The sequence below is a fragment of the Mangifera indica genome, chromosome 17, assembly GCF_011075055.1.
Source record: "Mangifera indica cultivar Alphonso chromosome 17, CATAS_Mindica_2.1, whole genome shotgun sequence".
Classification (NCBI taxonomy): domain Eukaryota; kingdom Viridiplantae; phylum Streptophyta; class Magnoliopsida; order Sapindales; family Anacardiaceae; genus Mangifera; species Mangifera indica.
The window spans coordinates 1,462,339-1,488,881 of record NC_058153.1 but is presented as its reverse complement, the minus strand read 5'-3'; the positions used below and the strand labels follow the sequence as shown (position 1 = coordinate 1,488,881).

General features: G+C 35.7%; 5 protein-coding genes across 5 annotated transcripts; all 5 read right to left on the bottom strand.

The window, feature by feature from the left end:
* Positions 1 to 73: 73 nt before the first annotated feature.
* On the bottom strand, positions 74 to 2,176 carry LOC123200553 (GTP-binding nuclear protein Ran-3-like). The gene is made up of 8 exons (XM_044615775.1): positions 2,064 to 2,176; positions 1,884 to 1,953; positions 1,439 to 1,495; positions 1,232 to 1,349; positions 1,001 to 1,090; positions 731 to 910; positions 566 to 643; positions 74 to 433 (listed from the first exon to the last, which is right to left on the bottom strand). The coding sequence occupies exons 1-8, from the start codon at positions 2,064 to 2,066 to the stop codon at positions 364 to 366; spliced, it is 666 nt and encodes a 221-aa protein (XP_044471710.1). The 5' UTR covers positions 2,067 to 2,176; the 3' UTR covers positions 74 to 363.
* Positions 2,177 to 3,092: 916 nt separating this feature from the next.
* On the bottom strand, positions 3,093 to 5,427 carry LOC123200547. Its single transcript, XM_044615765.1, has 3 exons — positions 5,266 to 5,427; positions 4,501 to 4,998; positions 3,093 to 3,753 (listed from the first exon to the last, which is right to left on the bottom strand). Exons 1-3 carry the CDS (start codon positions 5,405 to 5,407, stop codon positions 3,227 to 3,229), a joined length of 1,167 nt encoding a protein of 388 aa, XP_044471700.1. The 5' UTR covers positions 5,408 to 5,427; the 3' UTR covers positions 3,093 to 3,226.
* Positions 5,428 to 9,360: 3,933 nt separating this feature from the next.
* Positions 9,361 to 12,325, bottom strand: LOC123200167 (cytochrome b-c1 complex subunit 7-2, mitochondrial-like). Its single transcript, XM_044615313.1, has 4 exons — positions 12,167 to 12,325; positions 11,932 to 12,089; positions 11,324 to 11,371; positions 9,361 to 9,645 (listed from the first exon to the last, which is right to left on the bottom strand). Exons 1-4 carry the CDS (start codon positions 12,258 to 12,260, stop codon positions 9,577 to 9,579), a joined length of 369 nt encoding a protein of 122 aa, XP_044471248.1. The 5' UTR covers positions 12,261 to 12,325; the 3' UTR covers positions 9,361 to 9,576.
* Positions 12,326 to 15,865: 3,540 nt separating this feature from the next.
* On the bottom strand, positions 15,866 to 21,684 carry LOC123200683 (probable 1-deoxy-D-xylulose-5-phosphate synthase, chloroplastic). The gene is made up of 10 exons (XM_044616010.1): positions 21,219 to 21,684; positions 20,558 to 20,680; positions 20,306 to 20,470; positions 20,045 to 20,195; positions 19,369 to 19,637; positions 18,818 to 19,100; positions 18,066 to 18,358; positions 17,523 to 17,801; positions 16,913 to 17,197; positions 15,866 to 16,218 (listed from the first exon to the last, which is right to left on the bottom strand). The coding sequence occupies exons 1-10, from the start codon at positions 21,378 to 21,380 to the stop codon at positions 16,069 to 16,071; spliced, it is 2,160 nt and encodes a 719-aa protein (XP_044471945.1). The 5' UTR covers positions 21,381 to 21,684; the 3' UTR covers positions 15,866 to 16,068.
* Positions 21,685 to 22,884: 1,200 nt separating this feature from the next.
* On the bottom strand, positions 22,885 to 25,483 carry LOC123200684 (3-ketoacyl-CoA synthase 11-like). The gene is made up of 2 exons (XM_044616011.1): positions 25,312 to 25,483; positions 22,885 to 25,072 (listed from the first exon to the last, which is right to left on the bottom strand). The coding sequence occupies exon 2, from the start codon at positions 24,836 to 24,838 to the stop codon at positions 23,303 to 23,305; it is 1,536 nt and encodes a 511-aa protein (XP_044471946.1). The 5' UTR covers positions 24,839 to 25,072; positions 25,312 to 25,483; the 3' UTR covers positions 22,885 to 23,302.
* Positions 25,484 to 26,543: the final 1,060 nt, after the last annotated feature.

The window sequence follows — 26,543 nt, the reverse complement described above, 5'->3', positions numbered from 1 at the left end:
TCAAACTTGGTGGGGGTTCTTTTAAATTTAATTATTAATAAAAACCTTGCATATATGGACGGAAGACTAAATCTTCAGCTATCAACACAATAATAATAATAATAGTGGTTTAGGATGGAAAATGGAGCAACATTTTAACATCCTACAGAAAATTGGATGGCTCCCTGAGAAACAACACAGTGCAATAAGCACCAACCCACAAGGCAAATAACACTGATATAAAAGGCAATACCTAAAAACACAGAAACAATACGCCAGGAATAATTTGATCCAAAAACTCATGTGAAAAGACACAGCAGTTCCTCAAACAATCTATCTATTTTGAGCCTTTCACTCCAACAATCACACAATCCATCTATGTTTTCACTCAAATGCATCATCATCATCATCTGGTAGAGGTTGACTAGCAGCAGCAGCAAGCTCAGCTTCATGCCTGAAAATAACCAAATCATTATGTCATAAACACAAGAAACAAGTGAAGTAGGTGACAATTTATAAAGAATTCTTGTGTTTGTGGGTAGATCAGAGTGTTCCCAGTTTGCTTAGATCAAAGATGAGTACTTACTGTTGTTGAGTAGCCATATCGATCTGCACCTCTGGAGGAGCCAGAGCAGGAGACTCCACAAAATGCAAGTTAGGATCCCTACAAGTAAAACAAGATTTAGATCTACATCCATTCCCCATCAATTATAAAGAAAACCTTCTATCATGGAAAATATTTTATATTTACCCAGCAAGTTTTCTAGCAAGGTACAAGAAGGGCTTCTCAAAGTTATAATTGCTTTTTGCAGAGATCTCATAGTATTGCAGATTCTTCTTCCTGTGGAATGTAACCTGCTTTGCTTTCACCTGCCTGTTCTTCACATCGACCTTGTTCCCACAAAGAACAATTGGGATGTTTTCACACACCCTGTCATAGGAAGAGAAAAGATACCACATGGGAAATATTCACGCTATAATATAAAAGAAGAGATGAAACTATGAGGTTTCAGATTTGAACCTGCAGAGATCACGATGCCATGTTGGAACGTTCTTATATGTCAAACGGGCAGTTACATCAAACATGATGATAGCACATTGCCCATGGATGCTGCACAACGAACAATACATTTAGCAAATTGTAAGGCACACTTCAACTTACATTATTTTAAAAAAAAAACTCACATGCTACTAACAAACATTCATAGCGCAAGATACCAATTACATATAATTAGACAATAAAATGACTCACTAATATCCATCTCTAAGGCCACCAAACTTCTCTTGCCCAGCAGTATCCCAGCAATAGAACCGAATTTTTCCACAGTTAGTGAAGAAGTCCAAGGGATGAACTTCCACACCAATGGTTGCTGAAATTAATCAAAAGAACCCATCAGACTTGGCAAAAAAACCAGATTGTACAACATAAAAGAAATGAATATGCAAAATCAAAATTTACGTTCATATTTCTTCTCAAACTCCCCAGTAAGATGCCTTTTCACAAAGGTTGTCTTTCCTGCAAAAATTTATAGTTAGAAATGAGCATATATGTATATATATGTATATGTGTGTCTGTATATATATATATAAAAAATATAAAAGCACCAATCTATTACTAAATCAAGCGAAACCACAAAAACAAAACCAAAGACTATTACTCAACACCAGAATGGAAACCCAAATAATTCCATCTCAACCGAAAATGAAAAAGGTCCCCAAATAATGAAAAAGTTCACACAACCGCCCGCTGAACACCAATATATACAAGAAGCCAATGTTCTCAACACAGAAACCACAAAAAAACCCGAACCCTAACACCCAATATATATATGTTTCAGAGTTACTTGATAAAATACACCGCTCATTCTGAAAAAAAAAACAAAGCGATCAAATTGCATTCTTACCAGTTCCACCATCGCCGACGATTACAAGCTTGAAGCTTGGATAATCAACGGTCTGCTGATTTGGTAAAGCCTGAAACATAAATCACAAACAACACGAACACCATTAACACATCCACAGATACAGATCAAAATAAATAAGAAACTAAAATTTAAAAAAAAAAATAGAAAGATATAAATTACCATGATTTTGAATTTGATTAAGAAGCGAGAGTCAGGGGTTTGAAGATTCGTAGCAAGGGGGTTTATATAATAAGACGTTTAGAACACCCTAATTGTTTCTGGATATAATCTCCTACGTTCGAGTTCACGTACACAGAAAGATCTCGACTTTTGAAGATCGGTTGAATGTTATAGACTTTAAAATGTATGGTCAAAGTCGGTGTAATGGATAGGACGTGTTGCAGAAGATCTCTCCTCAGCTGTATCTGGCTTCCTAAGTAGCTTTGCCCTGACGCGACTCTCTGGACCGTTTGATTTATTTACCGATCCATTCTGATTGGGTTTAAATCACACGTTTTTGTTTGGACCTAGAGATTTTGGGCTTCTTGGGTTTCATGATCTAAGCCCAACATAACTTGGAATTTTTTATTCAAAACATAAATAAAATAGATAAATCATCACATTATTTTTGTTTAAGGGAAATTGGTAATTTTTTTTTTAAAATAACTAGAGATCTGTTTGTATTTGTTAGACAAATAAATTCAAACTACAGTAATCAGACTCATAATCACTGTACTAAACAAATTAAGATTTCACAAGTATGACTAAAACTCAAACCTAGATTTTTATCTTAAAAGCTCTAATATTCTACTAATTTTGTTATAAAACGAATTTACATGAATATGAAGTACTTCAATAGAGTGGATTCAAGCTTGATTAGACTTGAATCTGTGCTTAGTTTAAATGAGTCAAATCCATATTCAATTTAAATGAGTTAAATTTGAGCTAACACTCTAATTTGACAGTTTTATTTGAGTTTAGAAGTTTGTTAATGATTCTTTATTGAAATTATGTTATTTTCGAATTCTTTCTTAATGATTTATTGTTTCCTTTGTTACTTTTTATTATTTAATTCCGCTCAAATTTAAATTAGATTTTAGTATTTTAAATTTAAGCCAATTTTTAATTAACACTATTTGGGTTCAGCTCAAAATCCACCCATATATGATTAGAAAGGTAAATATACTTATAATATAAAACCTTTGTGGGTATTATTAAGTAATAATCTCTTAATTTATTTTTGTTGCCACAAAATTAAAACCTCTTAATAAATAAATACTATAACAAGAGATCCAATATATCTTAATTATGTGTCTCCCATGCACCATGCTTGGTGGGCTGCCTCATGGCTTACGAAGACTCAACAGCGTCACATCATCAAGAACCGGGCCGCAGAGGGAGGAAAAGTCATCGCTTCTCATGGTGTAAAATGTGCTGAGGAACATTATCCGAGTTCGTGGTGAAACAGCCACAAACTTAAGCACTGCACGTTTGAATCCGCCTTTGCCTTTTGATTCATAAGGCACTTTGATGGTATCCCTGCCTGCAAAGGCTTCAACAACCATGGATCCTTGACAGGAGTTGCTGGCATCGCCCACTGAGAACGAGAGACTATAAGTTTTTCCCGGGATGGTGCGGACGATCTGGGCGATGGCGCTTTCTTTTCCGGCCACAAGCTCAACCGCTCTCCGCCCATGTGGGACGGAGAAGTGCTCGGCGTCTATATACTTTACGGCTTTCAAGGATTCGATCATCCAGCCTGGTAATGGAGAGTGGTCGTCTTCAATGTTGGGTGGGATTAGGACTCCCCAAGATGTGTTGGGAAACACATATGGACCTTCTTCAAAACTGGGATTTTTCACCAAGTTTTCTGCATAAATAAATCGGTAAAAAGTTACTTCATCAGATGTAATTTGTTTGTTCTCGTGCAAAGTTTCAATAGGAGGACGATTTAACCTTTTAAATTAGGTCGTTTGACCATATTAGTCTGAATAGATGAAAAATTGTCTGATTAAAATAGAAATATAAATATAAATAAAAATTATTGAAATCCCCACCATTGAAGCCAATAAAAGGATGAAAATAAATATATTTTTAACTTATTTTCTATCTGATTTATTTTTTTTTTACAAATTATTTAAATTTTTAAATATTAAATTACTTTAAATCGTTATAAATACTCAATAACAATTAATATTATATTATTTTTTTACTAAAGATGAGAAGAATATAGAAAAGAGGAATTTTTCCATCAATAATGGGGAGAGAAAAGAGAACATTTTTTCCTACGGAAAAGAGACAAAGATTTTTTATTCTCTTACCACCGTGGACGGGATGGAAAAAGAAAAAGGTTTTTTCATCAAAGATGGAACGGAAATTAGTGTATCCATTCCCTTCTCAGCGACCATCCCTACCTATACGGAAGCTCAATAAGGCTGTATGCCATTTGTGGAACGAAATGACAAACGATTCGACATTGGTCGCTTTCATTTATGACTGTTTAGCCCCACAGCACATAATGTTAGCATCGAATAGTGACTCTTTCAGAAAATTGCCACAGGTAAGAAAGCGACCTTACTTCCTCAATAATTCATCCCAGAAAAGAAAGGGAACTTACTGTTGGAAGGTCTAGGAGGGTAAAGAGTTTTAATGGCGACCGAATCGACGAGTGGACCGCAAGCAGCATCCTCCTCGACCCCTGGATTGTGCAAAACAAGCTCCACAGTTTCATACAAAGCTTTGAAACCCCATGCATAAGTGTCCCAGCCGTTGCTGCTGTACAGCGTTTGCACAGGCAGCAAGCCAAAATCCGGCGCCACGGATATGTTGAGCGACTCATCTTGAGCACAAGTGCGGGCATAGCTGAAGGAGATGGAATAGTACATGCCCTTAGTCACTTTGATTCTCTGCTTAATTGATGCCTCGTTTCCTAGCCTAACTGCAAAGGCCCCCTCTGGCACCACCAGCAACATATCCCCTTGCTTTTGCCCCGATTTTATGTACTCAACGAAGCCAGAAATTTCCCATTTTGGTATTGCGTACTTGCCAAGAACCACTGTGCCATTCATGTCCGAGGGCTTGGGGCCGAGCTCAAAGTCACCATTTGGGACTAGTCCTGGCAAAATTGAGCAAGCAAACAAGTAATGTAATTAATGAATTAAAATCAGACAATATAATTTTCATCTACCCATCATAGCCAACTTAAATAACTTATCTGCCAACACAACAGACTTTCAATACTCAGTAGCTAGCTGCCACCTGCTCTATGGCCCTGATCTTAGCCAAGAAATTTACCAGGCAAAGCCTTAGGAGCTCTACAGTAAGTTCTTGATATGGGCTATTTGAAATATGTATGTAGTTTATGTATATAACTGTGGCTTACCGTCTACTATGAGCGAGAAGGAGACATGGAAAGTGGAACAGAGCAGCACCGACAGAAAAATGAACCCTCCTCGCATTCTGTGCGCAAAGCCAAACAATCCTGGAGAAAAACAAGAGTTAGCAGCTGAGATTATGAGGAACATTACATGGGTTTATATGCATTTGAATGGAGAATAAAGCCCTTGGACTTAAAGGGAAATAAAATTCTGACATTTTCTTGACGGTAATTCTGTATCTTCACGTGGGGCATTCATGACGTATTTGCCCTTTCGCTTTCATGAAGCCCCAGCCTGCCAAATCTGGGTGGCTGGGCTGGATGTTCGAGGTTGAAAACGGGACAAAAACTACTCAACATCACGTGGCCGCTGTCGCAACAGCATGCGAGCCCACAACACTTGAAGCCCCAGCCTTTGAGGGCATATTCGTCATCTAATTCATCATCTGTTTCACTGAAAAACTGCTTCTTCATTCTTGCTTTCATGTAGGAACTTTCAGTCAATTCTAAATGTAATTAATAACTTGAGCACGGTGAAATTACAGGCTACCATGCCATCGATCGCCAGGTGTCTATTTTTGCTCTGTGTTGTGACTCTGTATAACACCAAAAGACTTATTCCAAGCCAAGGTTTAGTTTATTTGCAAACTCATATCTACAGAGTTTCAAAAACTTAAATATCTATTCATCATCAAACATTTATTAAAATTTTATGTTATATACAATGGTAAAACCATCATTTCATTATAAATATTAAAAAATATATAAATTTATCTCAGTTTTTCCTCTCTCTCTCCCAATATTTTAAAAATTGACAACTTCACTCCTACCTAAACTTTTTCTAATTTTAAAAAGTGACTATTTCTTCCTATCTAAGTTTTTTTTTTCCTCCCCTCTCCAACCACTGTTTTATCTCCGATGACCTTCTTTTCCCCCCTTGACTGTTAGCCAATCTCTCTCGCTGTCAACAAACGACGAAATATTAACGAGGAGATGAAAATTTTCGTCTCTCTATTTATTGACAGAGAGAAACGAACCGTCTTTGTCTCTCTTCATCAGCATGACTTTGTTGATGTTTTGTTGTTTGCTAACAATGAAAGAGAGTCAGCTAACGGTCAGGGAGGGAAGAGGAGGTTGCTGAAGACAAAGCGATGGCTAGAGAGAAAAGAAAAAAAATCCTAAGTGAGGGGAAAATAATCACTTTTCAAAAATGAAAAATTTTAGATAGAATAAAGTTATTTTATTTGTTTTCAAAATATGAGAGTAACTAAAATAAATTTATATATTTTTTAATATTAATATTAAAATAACAGTCCTACCCTTATATATAAGAAAAAATTTTAATAGATATTTGATTATAAATAAATATTTAGATTTTTGAAATTTCACAGATTTGAAAAAGGACTACACCCTAGGTGGGAACAAGTCCTTTGGCCTCCATATAATATATCAGTACAATCTTCTTCCAACGCCATTTATTCAGGAAGCAACAATGGCCACCGAATTTAGTTTTCAATTTTTCATTTTTATGAAAAAGTAAGAAATTTGCCGGGAACTGGAAACATGTCACGAGGAAAGTGGGTCAAGAATTCTGGGGAGGGCCTAATAAAGATGTTCTAAATCGTCGCGGCTTGTTCCTGTGCTGTCATGGTTGTTCTGTGGACCCATTTAACCTTAAAATAACATTGCTACGAAAGTGGACCGACTTTTATCCAAACCCTCCTCCTTCTTCCTCTGTCTGTCTCCGATAATTAGCACCTGGAGTACCGACATTTGGCCGGATTATGGCAAAAAAGCTATAATCTGACGCCAAGCCATTTCTAATTAGAATGCAAATAAAGAAGGATTTTCATGACCTAATCGGTCCAAAAGTGTTGATTTGAACTTTTGTATTCTATGAATAGGACAGATATGGGAACTTCCGCCATAATAATGCCAAATTCACCTCACAAAATATGATAATATAAAAGAGATTGTTAACCTTTTAATTTTATTTTCATTTTTCCACAGTAGAGTAGATTGATCATGACATAACATTTGAACAACCACCATTTGCAGATATCTGGTTTAGGGCTCATGCATGAATTGTAAAGGGGTGGCCCTGACTCATTGTGATCCCAGATTCGTTGTTTCGAAGTGAATTTGGAATGAGAGAAATAAATAAAATTCGTCCATTAACATTTTTTAAATTATAATTGAGTAGAGTGTTTGGGATAATAAAAAATCTTAAATGCTTTTTATGTACTTACAATTGAAGAATTATTTCTTCAATAGATCAATGTTTTACAGGGGGATGAAATATATATATACGTGTGTGTGTAAAAACACAGTGAAAAACGTAAATGCTGAAGAATTTTGAGAGGTAGAATGGCGGAGAGCGACAAGACAGCTGACGAGGGTTTGGTTTTGGTGAGAACCACTCACGTGGGTAGCATTTGACTGGTTCAAGATAACAATGTGACCTGTCCCTAAAACAGGGGATGTTCGGCAATGTAGGCCAGGTTTAATTTGAATCCTGAAAATTCATTTGGAATTTGAGCTAACTCAATCTAACCATGAGATCACTAACGAGGTCAAAAAGCACTGAAAAAGAACAAAAGGTCATCAAAAAACACAAATTTATTAATGATGGGTTAACTTTGAATTAGCCCGGCTCAAAATTTTAATTAAGGTTATTTTAACTTTAATTTGACTCATTCGAACTAGATATTAAACCCAAATAAAGGTAACTTAATTCGTAACTAACCTTACATACTACTATTGTAATTGCTGTTTCCTTGTAAATTATTTTGGTCGATTAATTTATGATAGCAATGGATGTTGAATAGACTTACCCATAAAACCATATATGAGTGTTTATATTTATATAATGCTGAAAAATAGACTTTACAAATGAAATGAGTATCTTCAGTAGATCGCATGAAGATAGAGATAGAGATAAAGATGTCGGTGTCAGCCCTACAGCTCTCAATCATTGAACATTGACATCCTAACTACTGACAAAGCTTTCATAAATTCATTCGTCAGTGCATTTTCAATCTAATTCCAGATTTTCTTGCTAGTTTGACAGATTCAAGGCCAAGAGAAGAAAACAGTAACACAAGCCGAGGTAACTGGGATTTTATTTATTAAGGTGAAAACTATTTTTAGTAATGTAAGAGACAAGAAGGAGGATGTTTTATTATTTAAAAAAGACCACTCCTTAATAAAGAATGGACTCGAGACATCACATGACATGTCCTGTTTTAAATAGGAGAATTTCACCTTCAATTTGGGAACCTGTTGGGACAAATTATGCAAAATCTACTCTAGTTGATATCCTATATCCTATTTCGGACATTTGATCACAAAGACTTCTGTGTACCTTCATGTTAATTGCTGTGGAATAGGTAGTGCAGGAAAACATCTCATCTCAATATAGTTTATAAGGCACACTTGATGAATTTTTTGATGGGCTCCATGGCTGTACAATTCTTAATGAGCATCCAATAAGTTAATTTGCAGATTCAGAAGACCCCATAAGAAGCAAAGTAGGTGTATGTAAAATACTACATGCATCATCAGCATAGAGCAAATCCATGGAAACTTGGATAGGAAAATTTGTGGTCGAAAATGAGGCAAAACAAGCAGTTCATGTGTACGGCATAAAAAAGCTAGTGGAGAAGAAAGAATTACCTTGTGTGATCGCGTGGAAATTTCATAATTCATTCAGGCCCCTGACAGATACAGATAATGGATCTCTTGGTTAAAAGGAAAAAAACACAGCCGAAAGAGCCAATCCATTCTAGAAATGGTAAATCAATAAGGCTAAAACCAAACTACATCCATGGCCCATTGAAAATTTCTGGATATGCAGATAAGCCTCAAGGAGGAAATTCCTACACAGGTTGAAATTTCAGAATGGTACTGATAAAGATAACTCTGCTCAACTTAGAAGAATGCAATAGATCAAATTTAGAACCAATAGCAGAGATCCTCCATTTGTATGGCTAATAGCAGACTTATACACAGCATGTCAGCTCATAAGCTGTTTTCCTTCAATAATCAGTTTTCTAGAGTAGCAAAAAGGTCAAATTTTGATTAACTTTTTGACTCTCCGAGTTCAACTTAGCATACAGAGAAATTATATTGGAAGTGAACATACAATACAACAGCAGCCATAAATTTGGTTGTTCATATTTATTGGAAAAAGGCCAGTATATCACAACCAATTAGAAACTCAAACGGAACACTGGCACAAATGATTGAGAAACTGAATTTTGACAATCATTTAAAATTTCAATCATCTAGTGATAGCTACCATGACACATAAGATGCTTAAGGGATTGTGCGCTGATAGATAGGCAATGCTCCCAAAGCCTCACGTTCTGCTTTCTCCTTCTTAACCTGCAAAACATAACCATCAAGACATCATTAGCAGACTGTAAACTTTATTTATAAATATCTAGTATATAATATTTTTTTAAATACCAAACCATTTATTTCTCTATTCTAAAATTAGTGTTCTCATTGAACGTGCATATTTGGCTTCAATATTTATCAGTTAAGAATATTTCCATATTCTTTCAACTGTCCTTTTTTATATTTTTCTAGTTGTTATGTTCATATAACAAGACAACCATATTAAACTTAGTTGTTATCTTCATTTTCCATATATACGCAGAGGCACATCATAAAAAGAAGCTTAGAAATTTAAGATTGATGACTCAGGCACCAACGTTACAAAATCAATACAAGATATAAAACAAACAACTAAAGGAAACAACTTATCATTTTTAGATGTTTCCACCCAATATTTCTTATTGAGAGAGCAAAACAAGAATATCCACAATGATGAATTTTGCTTAGTCAAAAATTGACAAGAAAAGATTTCCATGTATACCTTCAACACAACATTTTCCATAGAAATATGCACCATGATATAGATTCCAATCGTATATAATGTACGTACATGTGTTAGTAATTATTTTCATAAGAAACTGCATAAATAATACATGTACACACTGCACTACTGCAGGACTCTCTATCAACTAGCAGATGAAGAGAGAATAATAGTTCAATCGAATATAAAATCATTTCCAAAATACTTCTCATTCAAACATTACCAAAGAGAAAACTTTAGAACCAAATATGGTTTTTAACTACTTCCACCACCAGTAGGTAATAGGGGAACGGATCTCATTACTTAGATCATGTGAAACATCAGAATCAAAATGGTAGCAGAGACAGCAGAAGAGACTAAAGCAGAGAAAACAGATTCCAATAAAGATGTTCTCGTGTAGCAAGTTGGGAAAACTTATAGCAATACTATTCTCTATTCCAGGAGTTTAGACCCGAGGAATAGTCCAAAATCATAATAGCTTATGATATCATTTATTAAGCATAGAGAAATTGCTTTGTCATGATATCTTTAGGAAAATAAAATGCGAAAGGCTCCCGAATGACATTAAACAAAGTGAAAGAGGTACAGAAACCTACCATCCCATTCTCTGCCAAAGGCAGCATGTTGAACTAGCAAAGGAATTTATATGATAGTACGATAGTAAATAGCTTGAAAAAAGAAATTAATAGTGATGACATTAGTAATCAAAACAAAAACCTGAATAACATTAAGCGCTAAAATTAAAGAGTGGCTTATAAATTCTATGTAGTCATTTCATAGTCATAAACAAAAATTTTCAACTACAACTGTAACTAGTATTATAAATAAATAAATGAACCCCAGCTGCAAAGCATACCTGCAGAGTCAAGGACCTAATTAACAGTAATTTAGTTTTTTCAGGTCACATTGATACAAGTAATGATATAGATGGTAAACAACTAAAGAAAATGTCGGTGCTCATAAACAGACTCAACACTTTACAAATAGACAAGTTCAATATTCATCTACAAAGTATCCAAGTAAAAAGACATGATAAATTAAAACTGATGTTAGAACACAATTGCCCTGCAATCAACAGAATATCAACAAATACAATTAACACTAAATTAACATTAGCCAAATAACAGTATTTTCAGAAAAAAAAAAAAAACCATAATTATTGACATTTCTAGAAACACTTACAAGGGCCAGCATCTCTTGAAGGTAGCTCCTAAAGGGTGTTTGCATAGCCTGAAAAAGATTGAAGAAAATAAATAAAATATCATGTTATATGTCCAATTCAGTATTATAGTGAATCCATATAAGCTAATGCCCGGTATTAGTTTATTATATTATCAGAAGTCAGTTCATACTAAAACAAGTTATATCCACAGAACGTGTCACAAAAGAATTATACTGAGATGTGTACGTTAGTTATCAGTTAGTGTTTGTTTGATGTCAACTCATAACATGATTGATCGTGTTGAGCAAAGTCTCATAAAACAGTGCCATCCGTACTGTTAGTATCAAGACACACAAGCTGTTTGATCAGAGGGTAACACAATGCGAAAAACGAGTTGTGTTAGATATCACTACACTAACACCAAAACAAAGCAATCGTAAAACAATTATACGTTAGTTACAGTAACACATCTACGATCTTATCTCGTAACACATGGCGACTCGCGTAATGAAAAAGATTTGTAACAAGATATACACACCACATAGTTCCAAACAAGATTCCTAAGTGTCTTATTTATAACCAAAATTAAAGAGACATCTTTAAATTGTTTAATACAAGCAATAAATACCTGAAGATCTTCAGGAAGGTACTCGTGTTTCATGGAAAGGTCCATGGCACGCTTGAGACGCTGGTGACGAGCGTCGACGATCTCTTTCGGCAACCGATTCAGGGCCTCCTTAATGTCCATATCGTAGTGATGATCGTAAAGATCATCGTAGCGAAGCCCTGTCAGTTTCGACTAGATCAAATACAGATCCGAAGAATAGGCATTTTCAAAAAAATAAGGTTTTCGAAATGCTAACCGTATTTACGAAGTCGTTTAGAGAGGGTTTTCATGTGCTGAGCTGCTAACCAGTTCTTCTTTGGATCAATAAAAGACTGCAAAAAGGATGACATCTTTTCCTCGCTTTGCTACCTGCTCGCTGGACTTGTCCACCTATGTATAGCTCCATAGTCCAGAGTCCTCGGTGCAAAGATTTCTTCGTAGCGAGTAGCGACTCTAGCGACATTGTTGAACGGCGCCGTTTCTGACATTAATCTATTGGGCTGCGATTTGGCTGAAATTGGACATAATTTATCATAATGGGCTGGCCCTTCTTTTTATCTAATTTCCGACCCAAAACCACCATAATATAATGCAGGGTAAATGACATTGTCCGACCCAATATTTTGCTTAAAAATCTTTTCCACGAATTGATGGCTTGTTCAACCAAATTCAAATTATACTAATAAAAAGGAATTTTAACTTAGCATCACAAAGTTAAATTATTATATTATCTTTAACTATTTCACTTTCAAAATTTATTATATCACCTAGACATGACAAAAGAGAAAGGGTCAAATCAATCCACAGTGTTCAAAACTTCTTATTTTTGATATGATTTACAAAATTACAAATTAACCAAATCTTGTGGATGTGCGAATGTTATTTCTTCAATCCCTTATGAAGCTTTGCAAAGATATTGTCTTCTCCACTTCAGTCTTAGAGATATTATAATATATTTTATTTTAGACATAATATTAAATTAAAAGATAAAATTTAAGAGGATTAATATTGAATAAAAATAACATATACGAGGATAAATAATAAATAATGAAATGTAAAAAGGATAAATATAAAATTTTAAGAGTTATATTAATTTTTTTATATGTATAAACCAATAATATTTCAAATATGAGAAGTTAACTAGTCATTTTTAACCTCTTTTGAATTCGTTATTTATAAAGTTTTTAAAATAGTAAATTTTTGATCATGTGGGATATCACATCTCTTCTTCTTTTCTTTTTCTCAATAGTAATTGATCAAAACATTTCTTTCATAATGAAGTGATCATACAAAGGCTTCTTATCATATTCAAACAAGGGGGTGATTTCCTGTTGCTTAGAACTGCAAGTTTATTTAATAATATTATTATTGTCCTTTGAATTAGACGGACATGGAAATGTATAAATATGAGAAATAATGCTCAAAATGTAACGTGAACTTTCTCCTGTGAATTTTTGTTTGAAGATTTGCTTCAACCAGAATGTAAAGGCGACAAAAAAGAATGGCACAGATGATTCATTTTTCTCTGTAAAAAAGTAATTCAAGTAGCAGAAAGTATGCCTTAAATGGGAATACACACAATATATCTAAATCTTTCTGCATATATTTCTTCACATATCTAAGTCCTCCCTGCTGCCATCTCACTCCATTTCTTGGCCCTTGAATTGCCAACAAGAATATGAGCAAAGCTGATTGAAGGGCCATTAGGCTCTGCTGCTGGCATTCTAATGGAGTTCTTATCGCTCAACCCGCATAGAGGACCATGGTTTTTCTTTGGTTATTATCATAATGAGCTTATTGTATATCCTGAACATCACTAAGGCTCTTCTTGTGACCTGGCTGCAGCTTCCGGAAGTACCTGCAGACCATGTATATTCTAGCATGAGAAACTAGAAGCTGTTGACAAAATGTTACAATACCGAACAAGAAGATTAGCTGCTTCTACCTGTAAAGACCTTTTCTCTTTATACTGTAATGCTTTACTTCACCTCTTTTTGTTGGAGCCAATATCCTGATAAATAGCCCCTAAGGATGGCTTGGATGGTAAAGGGTTGTGATTATAAGGTGAAGAGGTTGGGTTTAAGTTCCTTTAAAAACAAACTATGATTATACTATTGGTTGTGAGACTATTGATTGGATCTAATGTTTTACCTGTTTACTATGGCTGGTTCAGCCTGAAGGAATGATTTGGTTCAGATGAAGTTCTTCGTTATCAATATATATATATATATATAAATGGCCAAAAGGACAACTGCAATTCCGAATAAATATCTCACGTCTGAACACAGTGCGCCCATCCAATCTTGTTTATAGCAAGCAAGCCTTCCTTCGACATCTTTGCTTATTCCCTTGAATGGAGCTCTGAGGCTGTCCATGGCTGATGAAAGACAATTAGCTTTCGTTTACAGGAAAAGAGAGGGGAAAATGCTTCAAAAGAGTGGGATACATGTGATGTGGCTGACTATTTTACAAGTTAGTAATAAAACCATAACCATAATTCTCCAGAAGATCAATGCAAAGCTTTCTTTCTTCTTTTTAGTTTATTTTCTAAGAAATCTGCAGTGGAATCCTCTGCAGAATCACAGCTCGTATGTAAGTAAAGAAATTTTTGACAAAGAAAGAGAATCCACCTCAGCCCTTTTACTTAAATATGTTACAAGAAATTAAAAAGAAATGATCCGGAAAATTCGGAACTTAAGACTGGATTATATATATCTTTGAAACAAACTTGTTATTTGATCTTCAGAAGGAGTTTGGTTTGTCTGTGTGCTTGTTTTAGTGAAGAAAAACGTCAGGCCCGAAAGCTTGGGGGGTTTCGCCACGTGGCTGGATCGAATCATTGTCTGTCTGCAATAAACTCGACTGCATTGTCCTGTTCCAAAACTTGTTCCAATCTGCTTTCAGTTCCACACTTTTCTTATTACATTTTCTTGGATGTTAATTTTAAGAGATATTTCTATAAAACAGGCAATCAATGAAATTTTTATCTCCAACTAGTTTTAAAATATCTTGTGGCCATGGATAAACCATTCTTAAGATTAGAACAAAAAAGCAATTAATGTGACAGATAGAGGATTAATGGATTTGAACATTACCGAGTCGACTTTGAAATGAGTAACCATGGGGCGTGGGTTGAGCTTGAGCTCAAACCGTAGGAGGATCAACTAAATAGACTAATGAGCATAAAAAACAAATGTCATTTCAATAAATTATAGACGATCACAAAATAAATCATTTATAAGTTCAAAATATATACAATATTGTTTTACAGTTAAAATGATATTGTATATATATTACTTAGCTTGAACATCAATCATCATATCGAGCCAAAACAAGCTTAAACTTGATTTAAATCCACTCGTAAGAGTTTCAAGCTTGTTTGGGTTCAGCATGATAGGTTTGGAAGGAATTATCTTTATTTACACAGATTACGTGATGTGAAACCCAGTGGAGAGAATTCTGGTTTAATAAGCAACCGACTCATGAGCATTTGTTGGCAAATTTTATATTTTCTGACCGTGCCAATCCATAACTAACATCTATAAACATAACCCTGATCTTCCATCTCGACCAAAAAGTTTTTCATACTGGAAAATCTTCTTCTTCTTCACTATTTACACAGCTTGAACATGAATTACATGTGATAATCATGCTCACTAGCCTTGAAATGTATGTACTTATCCTAACTTTTCCTTGTTCTGTGTTTCCAGAATTAGCACCGAAGTGCCAACTTTATGATTTTGACCATACCGCCTTTCACCATTATCCAGGCAAGATCAGGGATCATATCGCAGCTGAAAACCGGCTTACCTGCAACGTTGGAAGATAGCAACTAATGACTTGCTACATGAGTAACATAGCCAGATGTTGGCAGGGTTTCCATGTAATAAAGAGTCACACGGTATCAGTAAAACTCTGCATTCTTTTCTTGTGAGTACCGGACAATTTTCGGAACTTTCAAAACCAATAATCACAATGATCAAATTACTGCAATAATATACAGATTACAAAGACATGTACTGAAAATCAGGTCATCTAGTGCCGGATATTACCAACAATATTTTCTTAGCTCATTTTTCTGTTATGTAGCTTCAACTCACTATAATTCAGGTCAACCTGAAGTGTTACATGAAGACTTGGAAGAGACTGGGTAGATTTCTAGCACATTAAAAGGAGTGCTTCACGGTTGCGGCCGAGCAGACTTAGTGCTGTTGCAGCAATGTGATGTCCAGTCATCCCCGCAAGAGAAAATTGCTCAGTTGGTGATGCATGCTCAATGTAGTTGTCTGGTAAAACAATTGGTCGCCACTGGTAGAAAAAATAGCCAAAAAAAATGGAAAGGGAGTTAAAATTTAGCCAAAACAGTTATCCTCCATGCAAGAAGTACAACAGTTACACATCAAGTACCAATGCATTAAGAGATTGAAATTATCCCTAGCTGCAAGGAAAGGGTAAACGGTAAAAACCCCATTAACTAAGAGTGGATTCGATATGAGCCAATTCGCTTTTAATCCATCGTTCAACTTGAATAGGCCAAACTCAAGTTGGAGCTTCAACTCGATGCCTAGATCAAGTTCGGCTTGTTTATCTCTCTGGTGACACCATTTACTTCTCCGAAAACACTGTTCACCAGCCGACAACATTGTTCGTCTTGTCAACACCTTAAGGTAACACTATATATCAACTTGAATGAGTTCAACCTTGAGTTAGGTGCTATCAATTTAGGTCGAGCTTAACCAACAACTCAGTTAAACTCATATCGAATCCGTCCCTACTCCCCACCGTAGCAACTTAAAGTTTGATGAAAATTTTGATTTCAAATTTAAGTTGGATAGTTTTTAAGTAAATAACATAATTCAAGGACTACTCCCATAAGGGATTCTGGCATCTTTAAAAAATGTCTCCCTCCCACTTCAGCAAGATATTACCCCAATAATTTGTGTATATCTCACTCTCTAACCAAAGAATAATAACTATGAATATGTATGAACAAAAATAGCACCTTAATTCTGCCATCAAGCTGTCCATCAAGAGCAATAAACTGTGAAACATGTGATCCAAATCCTCCAATAGAACCTTCCTCAACTGTGATAAGAAAGGCATGGTTTTGACAAAGCTCCCTGAGAAGCTTAATGTCAAGGGGCTTGCAAAATCTTGCATCAGCAACAGTTACCTCAACGCCAAGCTTTGAAAGAAGGGCTCGAGCTTTCAGGCAGTTCTGAACCATTGCCCCATACCCAAGCAAAGCAATATCTTTACCCTCTACAAGAACTTTCCCTTTTCCAATCTGCTTGACAACAAACAGTGGTCAAAATAAATCAAAACTTGAAAATGAGTAGTGAAGAATAATAAGCGATATATCATATATTGCAATATGCAATTCTAAATTGTCAAGTGCAAAGTCAAATAGTTGATCTTATGTGCAAAATCTTGGATAAAAATTATTTTATGCAGCTACAGAATAAGGTAGCTAAAACATGTAATTACTATTCCTCTTAAATAAAAAAAAGGAATAAGTGACACAATTCCCAGTAATAAAACATAAAAGCTTAAAAAAAAAAAAAGGATTGGCAAATAAGTCAATAACTTAATAAAGGGTGCCAAGCGATTACCTCTATTGGAATTCCACTGGACATAGGATAGACCTTCCTGACAATGGCACCCCTTGGATACCGAAAGCAAATTGGTCGATCATTAATATGAGCAGCAGTCGCAACCATGTGCACAAGCTCATCCTCATCAGATGGTGCCATGACAATCATGTTAGGCAAACATGACATGAAAGTTATATCAAATGCCCCACACTGTGTGGGACCATCAGATCCTACCAGTCCGGCACTTGTAATGACGAAACGCACTGGGATCCTCTGTTGGTCTACATCATGTATCACCTAAAGAGGTCATAAGGAAAAGACTTCAGAAAAGTTATGAACTTAATTTTCGTAAGGAAGGATACCATACATTTCCAGTTGAAAGCTAACACATGGTTTCACTATATGACATTATGTAATGAAATGCACAGTTACTGTCAAAATGACCCCCGACAACATGTTTGTTTGCAATTGGTGCTTGTTTACTAAGCATTCACAGACACACACAGCACATGGGGGGGGGGGGGGGGGGGGGGGGGGGGGGAGGAGGGGAGGAGAGAGAACCTGATCATAAGCTCTCTGCAGAAAAGCAGAAGGAATTATACAAAATGGCTTCAAGCCTCCACATGACAGACCAGCAGAAAATGTAATAGCATGCTGTTCAGCCATTCCTACATCAAAAAACTTCTCTGGAAATTTTTCCTGAAACAGTTGAAGCGGTGGATCCATTTCCATTCCAGCATGGACCAAAACAATATCCTTGTCCTTCTCTGCCTCCATAACCAAAGCCTCCACTAAGCAATCACTATATGTTCGAGAATTGTTATTGAACAAAAAAGAGTCTGAGCTACTTGATCCTGTGAATTAGAGAAAAAAATAAAAGAAGTATGTAAATGAAGATTCAAACCAGAAGAGCAGTAGTGAAAATTTACTCTCTGAAAGGTGTACAAGATGGGACATAATAATTTAGCATCAAGTACTCTGTGCAGAAGAAATGAAAATCAATTTAGCACCAAGTACTCTATGCAGCAGAAATAAAGTTCTTTTAAATGAAAAATATAACAATTAATACCAATTCTTTTCTTTCCTAATATATTCAGTAAGCCACAATTCTCAGGATATTAATCTATGAGCCCATATAGTAGTAATGAGTTCTGTTAAAAGTCCATAGACAGTCCCATGCTCTGTACAGTCAAAGATGAAGAAAAACTTTTATCATTCTACCTCCAATAATGGCCTCAATTAAGACCAAGCCCCATCCTCAATAGACAAATTGAACTTGGGTAAGCCAGTGAAAGGTAAAGAAGTGAACATACCTGCCTGCTTCTTCACTGAAATCTCACTTTTTTGGTTATTCAGTGTACCCAGGTTTTCCTCCGTTATCACATGCACTAACACAGGACCCATCGAATCTAGGGACGCCACTTCCTGTAGAACAGAAATTAGGTCTTCAATGTTGTGCCCATCAACAGGGCCTATGTAATACAATCCAAGCTCTTCAAAAAGAGTTGATCCTGGTGGACCAATCAAACCACGTGCATATTCATCAACTTTGGCAGCCCATTCATGCATACCCTTACCAATTCTTTTAGTGACACCCTGAAAAACAAAAGCCAATAGTTTGACAGCAATATAATTATCAAGGATATATTAAGTCAACACAAGGCCCTGAATTTATGGTAAGTACCAAGAATACAAAAAAATGTATATTCAAATACTGAGTGGACTACCCACATCCTCCAGGACTGACTCAGAAAGCAGCAAATTATTACTGAAGGTTGGGCAATGGTCATTCCAGCATCAACCTACCTAAATGCCTTTTTCAGTGTTTAAACATTCATATTTTTAAGGACACAAGAAACCTTACCTTAGCGACTTCTCTTAACCTCCGAAAAGATTTACTTGACTGGAGCCTGCTTAGGGTACTAGATAGAGCATTGATGGATGTCCTGGGGCCCTCTTCAATCTTTGGATGTAAAGAATGACGGCTGTCATTTAAAATGACTATCATATTTGAATCCAGATAACCTGCATTGCTCATTGCCTCGTAGACCTGACCAGCCATAGTTGTTACATTGCCAATGACTGTAACAATTCGTTCCCATTTCCCTTTAATATCCCGTGCAACTGCCATTCCTAATGGAAAAAAGGATTAAAAAAAAAATGATTTCTCAATTTCAGAGCATGATAATGGAGACTAGAATGAAGAGAGGAGAAAAACTCTTCTATCATTAGTGGCTCGCTTAAGTATATAGTGTGCACTTCCTCATCATTTTTAAAGAATTTACCAATCAAGAAATTAATCAAGTTTATTTGACACTGAAAACTATATAAAAATTCTACATTAACCTAGTAAGCTTATTTGCTAACAGCATAATGTATAATATATCACCAAAATACGCGCAAAAGAGCTTGTAAAAATGAAATTTAAATTCAAAGAAAATGTTTGCTAACATGAGATAGGCAGATGGCAAGCCTGTAGATTATTTAAATAGGTATTCTCTTTAATCTGAAGAAAAAAACAGAAAGCAAGGAAATTCTACCAAGTCCAGCAGAGATGCTGTTGCACCCATGTCCTGCACCAAAAGGATCAAACTGACTCTCAGATCGAGAGGTATAGCCAGAAATACCATCCTTTTGTCTCAGGGTATGAATTAGAGACCGCCTCCCAGTAAGAATTTTATGTGCATACGTCTGCCAATAAAGATAAGAAATTGCATGACGGCAGATCACATATCAATGTTATGTGCTTTTTTTTGGCCCAAGTACTGCAATGTATAGAATTTTATCAATTATTATCTTACTTGTTCCCCAATATCCCACAGTATCTTATCCACTGGAGCATGAAAAACATGGTGTAATGCTACAGTCAGTTCCACCACTGCCAAACTAGCCTTGAAGGATTTTTGGGTTTTGGGCATAATAGAAGACAACTCTGAACGGATTTCATTAGCTAATTGTTTCAATTCCTGCATGAACCAAACTTTAGTAAGCAAACAAGCTGTTGCTATTATGAAACAAGTAAATCAAAAGCAGCAGACACATTTTAAACTGACCTTAAGAGTGAAGTTCTTCAAGCAGATAGGGTTTTCAATTGCATCAAGTATAGGTGTAGGAGTTTTCTCCCAAAAGAAATCATCAAAATCATGTAGAGAACATATTTGACCAACTAAAGCAGGCTGCAGCAAGGAAATTCAGAAATTACCTTCCTTTATAACAATGAAGGGTCCTCAAAATTGTTTCATCATGAGAAATTTAGCTTCCTTCTAGTTCCAGCTATATGTTTGCTCAGAGCTAAGACATCTTTTATTTTTTTAAAGTCCATATAGAACTATCAAACAATATATAAACTCAATCTACCAAGAATATTAAGCATTCAGGAAAAGAATGAACAGAAGACAAACCCCAAAAAAAATCATTCTACAAGAAATGATGGCTATGGTCGTTCATAATATCAAATCCAAAATAATTTAAGGCTCACAAAGATTGAAGCATTGAACATAAAGAATCGATGCAAATATTTCCAGACTTATCGGTTAAAAAAAAAAACACTGTTATAAAATCCTTAGCAGCAGAACAAAGTACATAAAACACATAGAAGGAAAAAGCAAATGATGCTGTGGGACGATCAGTAACATAAAAACTGTAGCATCCCAATCGTAAGCATAAACATGAAATAAAAACAAGTGCACATATTTGGAGAAACTCTAAGCACACCTTTGCTGTAATCGTTGAAGCAGAGCCTAGGAAAAACTTATTTCTCGAAATTTCCAAATGATGAAAAGAATTTGAACTTAAAAACTCCACCTTTTCGTAACCAAATGTTCCATTGCAGGGAACAGTGAATCCAAACGGGCATTGGGTAGAAGCAGAAACCATGTGGAACAAAACAAACCCAGTTCTTCGAATTGATGTGTTTCAGTTAAGAAGAAAAAAAGCAGCAAATTTTAATCAAATGACAAAGGAAAACAGTGTCAATGTGAGGGCTTAAAAAGCCAAAATTTGGATAATCAGACGAAAGAAAAGTTGCAAAAAAATCGAGACTAGAGAATCTGGTTAAACTGGGAACGGCTGAGGGCAAAAACAAATTAAAAAAATAAATTTGATGGAGAAGTGGAGAGGTGACAAGTGAAGCATATCTTTTATGGTTGGAAGCATCAGTGTTCCATTAGGAGACTGATTCTCGGAGTGAACTAAAAATTATTAGATAGAGTCTGTTAACCAAGTAGGATTTGGGCTTTTTAGAAATATAATGGGTCAGCCCATTGTAAGCCCAAATACAATAATTTGCACAAGCACACCATTGCTCAATGCCTATTGCCATGGCCTTGAGTTACATCACTGCAGATCCGCTTGTACGACACTTCGACATTAGTGAGCTCGAGGTTCATTGGTTTCATCTTGCCTAGACTCACTAATGGTTCTGTCCATTTTTCATTGTTGACTATAAAGAACTTCCATCGACTCATCCTGCACTCTCCTTTCCTCTCTTTCAAATTAAAGAGACTTGTGATGCACTGTCAATGTGATAGAGGAAAAACACCTCAATGTCTTAATTGTTACATCCTGTTTGCATGCTTCATGAAGCCACTTATCGTTGTATGTATTCCACGCACCTGAAATTTAAGTTGAAATTTCAGTTTGACAAAAACTTAGTAACCAATTGAATCCTTGTCCCTTTGGAAGGTAACAAATTCTTCTGTCAAGTCACAGAAGTTGGACTGACTATCTTAGATACAGTTGGGAGTTAGAATTATTCCTTTTTTTGTTTTTAATATCTTTGTTAACTTATCAATAGTATCAAACTAATATTACCCTTCCATTTGTCATACATCTATACAACGTAATGTTTTTATTTCTTATATAATATATATGAATGCATATCTTTCACTCTCATTAGACATTCTAACAATGTTATACGTATTCATTTTTTAATATACAAATGAGTATACACATAATGTATCATTATATGCTTAAGTGTTACTTTATTTTTAATTCAAAATCATCCAATCAATTGTGTGTTTATTGGCGTACTCAAAATAAGTATACATAATTTTATTGTATTCGACAACATAAGATGCAATATATTTTCCACCAACTCATATACAAACTCAGAGTGGCTCTTGATATTTAGGTCCTAGAATGAATATATGTGCCCTCGAATTAAAGGCTCTGCTAATGTGCAAGGCAGCCTGTTCTGGTCACATAAAGAGCTATATGAATTCGGATGAATGATTATCTATTCCAATGAGCAACGGAGATGAAAGTAAATGATATATTTGTGACAAAATTTCTGAGTTATAACATAGATTTGTCAAGGCCAACACAAAATTACAGCACAGCTACTTGTGATAAAATTTCTGATATCAATGAATCATGGTACTAATGAGAAACATTAATCAATAATCAGAAGGAAGAGAAATGTGGATTTCTCTTCAAATGAATTCGCAGAACAATATGTCAATCCGAAATAAGTAGCCATCTCCTTCTCTAGTCCTAGCTCAGGAAAAGTAAATTTGCTAGCAAATCATTAGTTTCCCATGTTCCATCTCCTCACTAAAACTAAACTGACACCAAGAAAATGTTACAGTAAAACCATCATGGAAATTATCCTAAAGATACCTGCTAAATGTGACAGATTTGAACACTAGCAGTGACCAACATTGACTGAACACACTACAAAGCTTGCAATATGGAAGACAACCTGGCTGCAATCATCTTTGAATCACTCACAAAGCCAACACAACCACCACTGAACATCACAACAAATGAAAATGGGAATGGTAATAATTAAGGAAACTTTAGATGATTGCAACCTTTGGAACATCAACTGGGAACTGCTGAATCTCGTCCATCCAGGGGTTTTTCTCCTTTGCTGGATTGATTGTCCTCAGAGCCTTCCAAACTGCACTGTTACACTTGAATCCGGATCCAAATGCTATTTGCCATGTCCTGTCTCCCCTCTTTATTCTCCCCTTGGCTTCTGAGTAGGCCAGTTCATACCAAAGAGAGCTGCTTGAAGTGTTACCAAACCTATAAAGTGTCATCCTTGAAGGTTCCATATGCCAGTCCGAAAGCCGCAAGTTCTTCTCCAACTCATCCAGCACAGCTCTTCCACCAGCATGAATGCAGAAATGCTCAAAAGCCAATTTGAAATCTGGGATGTAAGGTTTTATTTTCATCTTGAAAAGTTTCCTCCCCACCAGTGTGGCAAAGAAGAGCAACTGTTCAGACATTGGCAACACGAGAGGGCCCAAGGTAGTTATATTAGTCTTCAAAGCATCTCCAGCAACTGCCATCAGATCCTTTGACAAAGACACTCCAATCCTTCCTGTAGGATCCTCTTGCTGAGTAACACATGAGAAGCACTTATCATCAGAACCTTTGTGAGTTCTAACAGTATGGACCAACCTATACTTGGATCGCCACCGATCAGACCTCTTGTTTGAAAGCAGAATTGCAGCTCCACCCATTCTAAACAAGCAATTTGAGACGAGCATTGACCTCTCATTCCCGAAATACCAATTCAACGTTATGTTTTCCATGCTAACAACCAAAGCATATGAATTTGGATGCACTTGAAGAAGATCTTTTGCAAGATCAATCGAGATCAAACCAGCACTACAACCCATTCCACCTAGGTTATAACTAATAATATTCCCTCTAAGCTTGTAATGATTAATGACCATTGCAGACAAAGAAGGTGTTGGATTAAACAAGCTACAATTTACAATCAGGATCCCAATATCTTTGGGTTTCAAAGATGTTTTCTCAAATAACTCATCAAGTGCACCAAACATTACAGTCTCAGCCTCTTTTCTTGCCTCCGCCATACAAGGATTGGGAGGAACTCTCAAAACTGCCTCTGGGAGGTAAGTTGACTCTCCAAGGCCTGACCTCTCTAGAATTTTCTTTTGAAACTCAAGATTTTGCTCAGTGAAAGTTCCTGTCAAACGGGATCTTTCCATGAAAATCTGTTTAGGGCATTTCCTAGCATCTTCAGGCTTATAACATGCAAAATTCACAAGATAAACAGGTCGGGGACGAGTTAAAAAGTAAAGGGTAAATAGAAACACTAAGAGGGTGGTACATACGATCACAGAAACGAGATTGAACCTAAGATGGTCCCAGAGGACATACATATCTTGAATTGAAAATGTGGAGAGTTGTGCAGCTATAAGAACAAGTAGTGGTGATAAACATAGATACATCCCATGAGTGATAACATAATGGTAGCCAAGTTTTACATATTTCAATTTCACAGATTGTTTGAAATCAGGTAGATTGCGAGAAGAAGAAGGTTGGATCAAGGGGGTGTTCGGATTTGATTTCGACATTTCTGTTGTAAATCAGAACAGATCAAAATTTGACGAACGGAAGAACCTTGAAAGAGGACGAGATTTCCCGGGATTTTCACAGCAGGTGGAATTATAATTAGGTTTTGAGGGTTCTCACAGACTGACAACAAAAGGGTATTCCACAAAAGGTTTAGTTTTATCAGAAAAAATGGATCAAAATATGAACTTTAGCAACACAATCAGAAAATGCAGGTTGAAGGAGCAGTGAAATTCCTGCACAAATGAGATGCCTTTAGTCAGGAATCACATCAAAACAAGATGCTTCAAATGTTCACACAAGAAATGTTTGATAATTCAATATCAGATGCGCTTTAACAGAGGTTTTCTTCACCAAAAACAAAATATATGAACTATAAGTCAGTGAAAATAGAAGAAAATGTTAATTCATTACAATACAGGAAACCCAGTTCAAAAATATTTATTAAAAGCGACACCCAGATGAGGAAGCAAACCTTGAATGTTAAATTTGGCCAGAGATTGCCTTGTTACAGCCTGAGAAATCAATGGACATGCTTTTCGAATTCTTTTATAAATTAAAAAGACTAAATGTGCGTGAAACAGCTCACGTTTGGCCTTTTACAACGGGAATATATAAAATTTGAGTTGTGCAGGCTTTTGCCCAATGAATTATGTCCCGTTAGAATCACTACTTATTTTATTTTAGGCCAAAAGGAATATTTCCTCCCTTACTTTTTATGTGTTGTTAAAGTTATATTAATAAAATTTAAAAAATCTAAAATTTTACTCATAAATTAATTTTTGCTTAAAATTTTAATTAAAGTTATAAATAAATTCATCATTTAATAAAAAAATTTAAAAAATAAAATTTTATCATATTTGTCCTCTTCAATTTGAAAATGTTATAATTCCTCCCAACCAAAGTTTAAAAAATCAATATTTTTTCTCTAGAGTTTGTAAACCGTTGTCAAAGACTGTAAAATTATCATCTCTAACCACGTTGGTTGTCTCTGCTAACTTGTCTCTCATTGTCAATCAAATCTCAACTACCAACGAAATCGATTTTCTCTGATAAAGATGAAATCGTTTTTGTCAAAGTGTCTTCTTCTTAGACGGAGACGACCATCAAAGGCCTTAGATGAAGACAACGTGGTTGTTAGAGACCTACAACAGTAATCTTCATCTCAAACGAAAATGAAATCATTTTCGTCAAAGATGAAGATGATTTTGTTTTCATCAAAGGAAATCGGTTTCGTCAATGGTTGCGATTTAATCGACGAAAGAGAGATAAGTTGAGTGGGAGAGTCAATATGGCTGGAGATGATGAATTTTATCGTCTCTAGTGACAATTTATAAACCCTAGAAGAGAAATATTAATTTTTCAAACTTTGGGAGAAGAGAGTTGGGAGATTTTCAATTGAAGAAGCAAATGTAGTAAAACTTTAACTTTTTAAATTTTTTGTTAAATGAAAATTTTATCCTTCACTCTAATTAAGATTTTAAATAAAAATTGACTTATCGATGGAACTTAAGTTCTTCAAACGACGCAATGTGGCAAGGGTCAGTTTCCTTGCTCGGTATAGCTTGCTTTGCTCACTCACTAGGGCTGGAGGGCAGGACAAGAATGGTATGGTAAGGCCCAGTTCCATGTGGCAAGGTACGGTTTCTCACTCTAGCTAGGGAGAAGTAGTTGGATGCAGTGACAGAGCAATCGGGTGTGATTTTA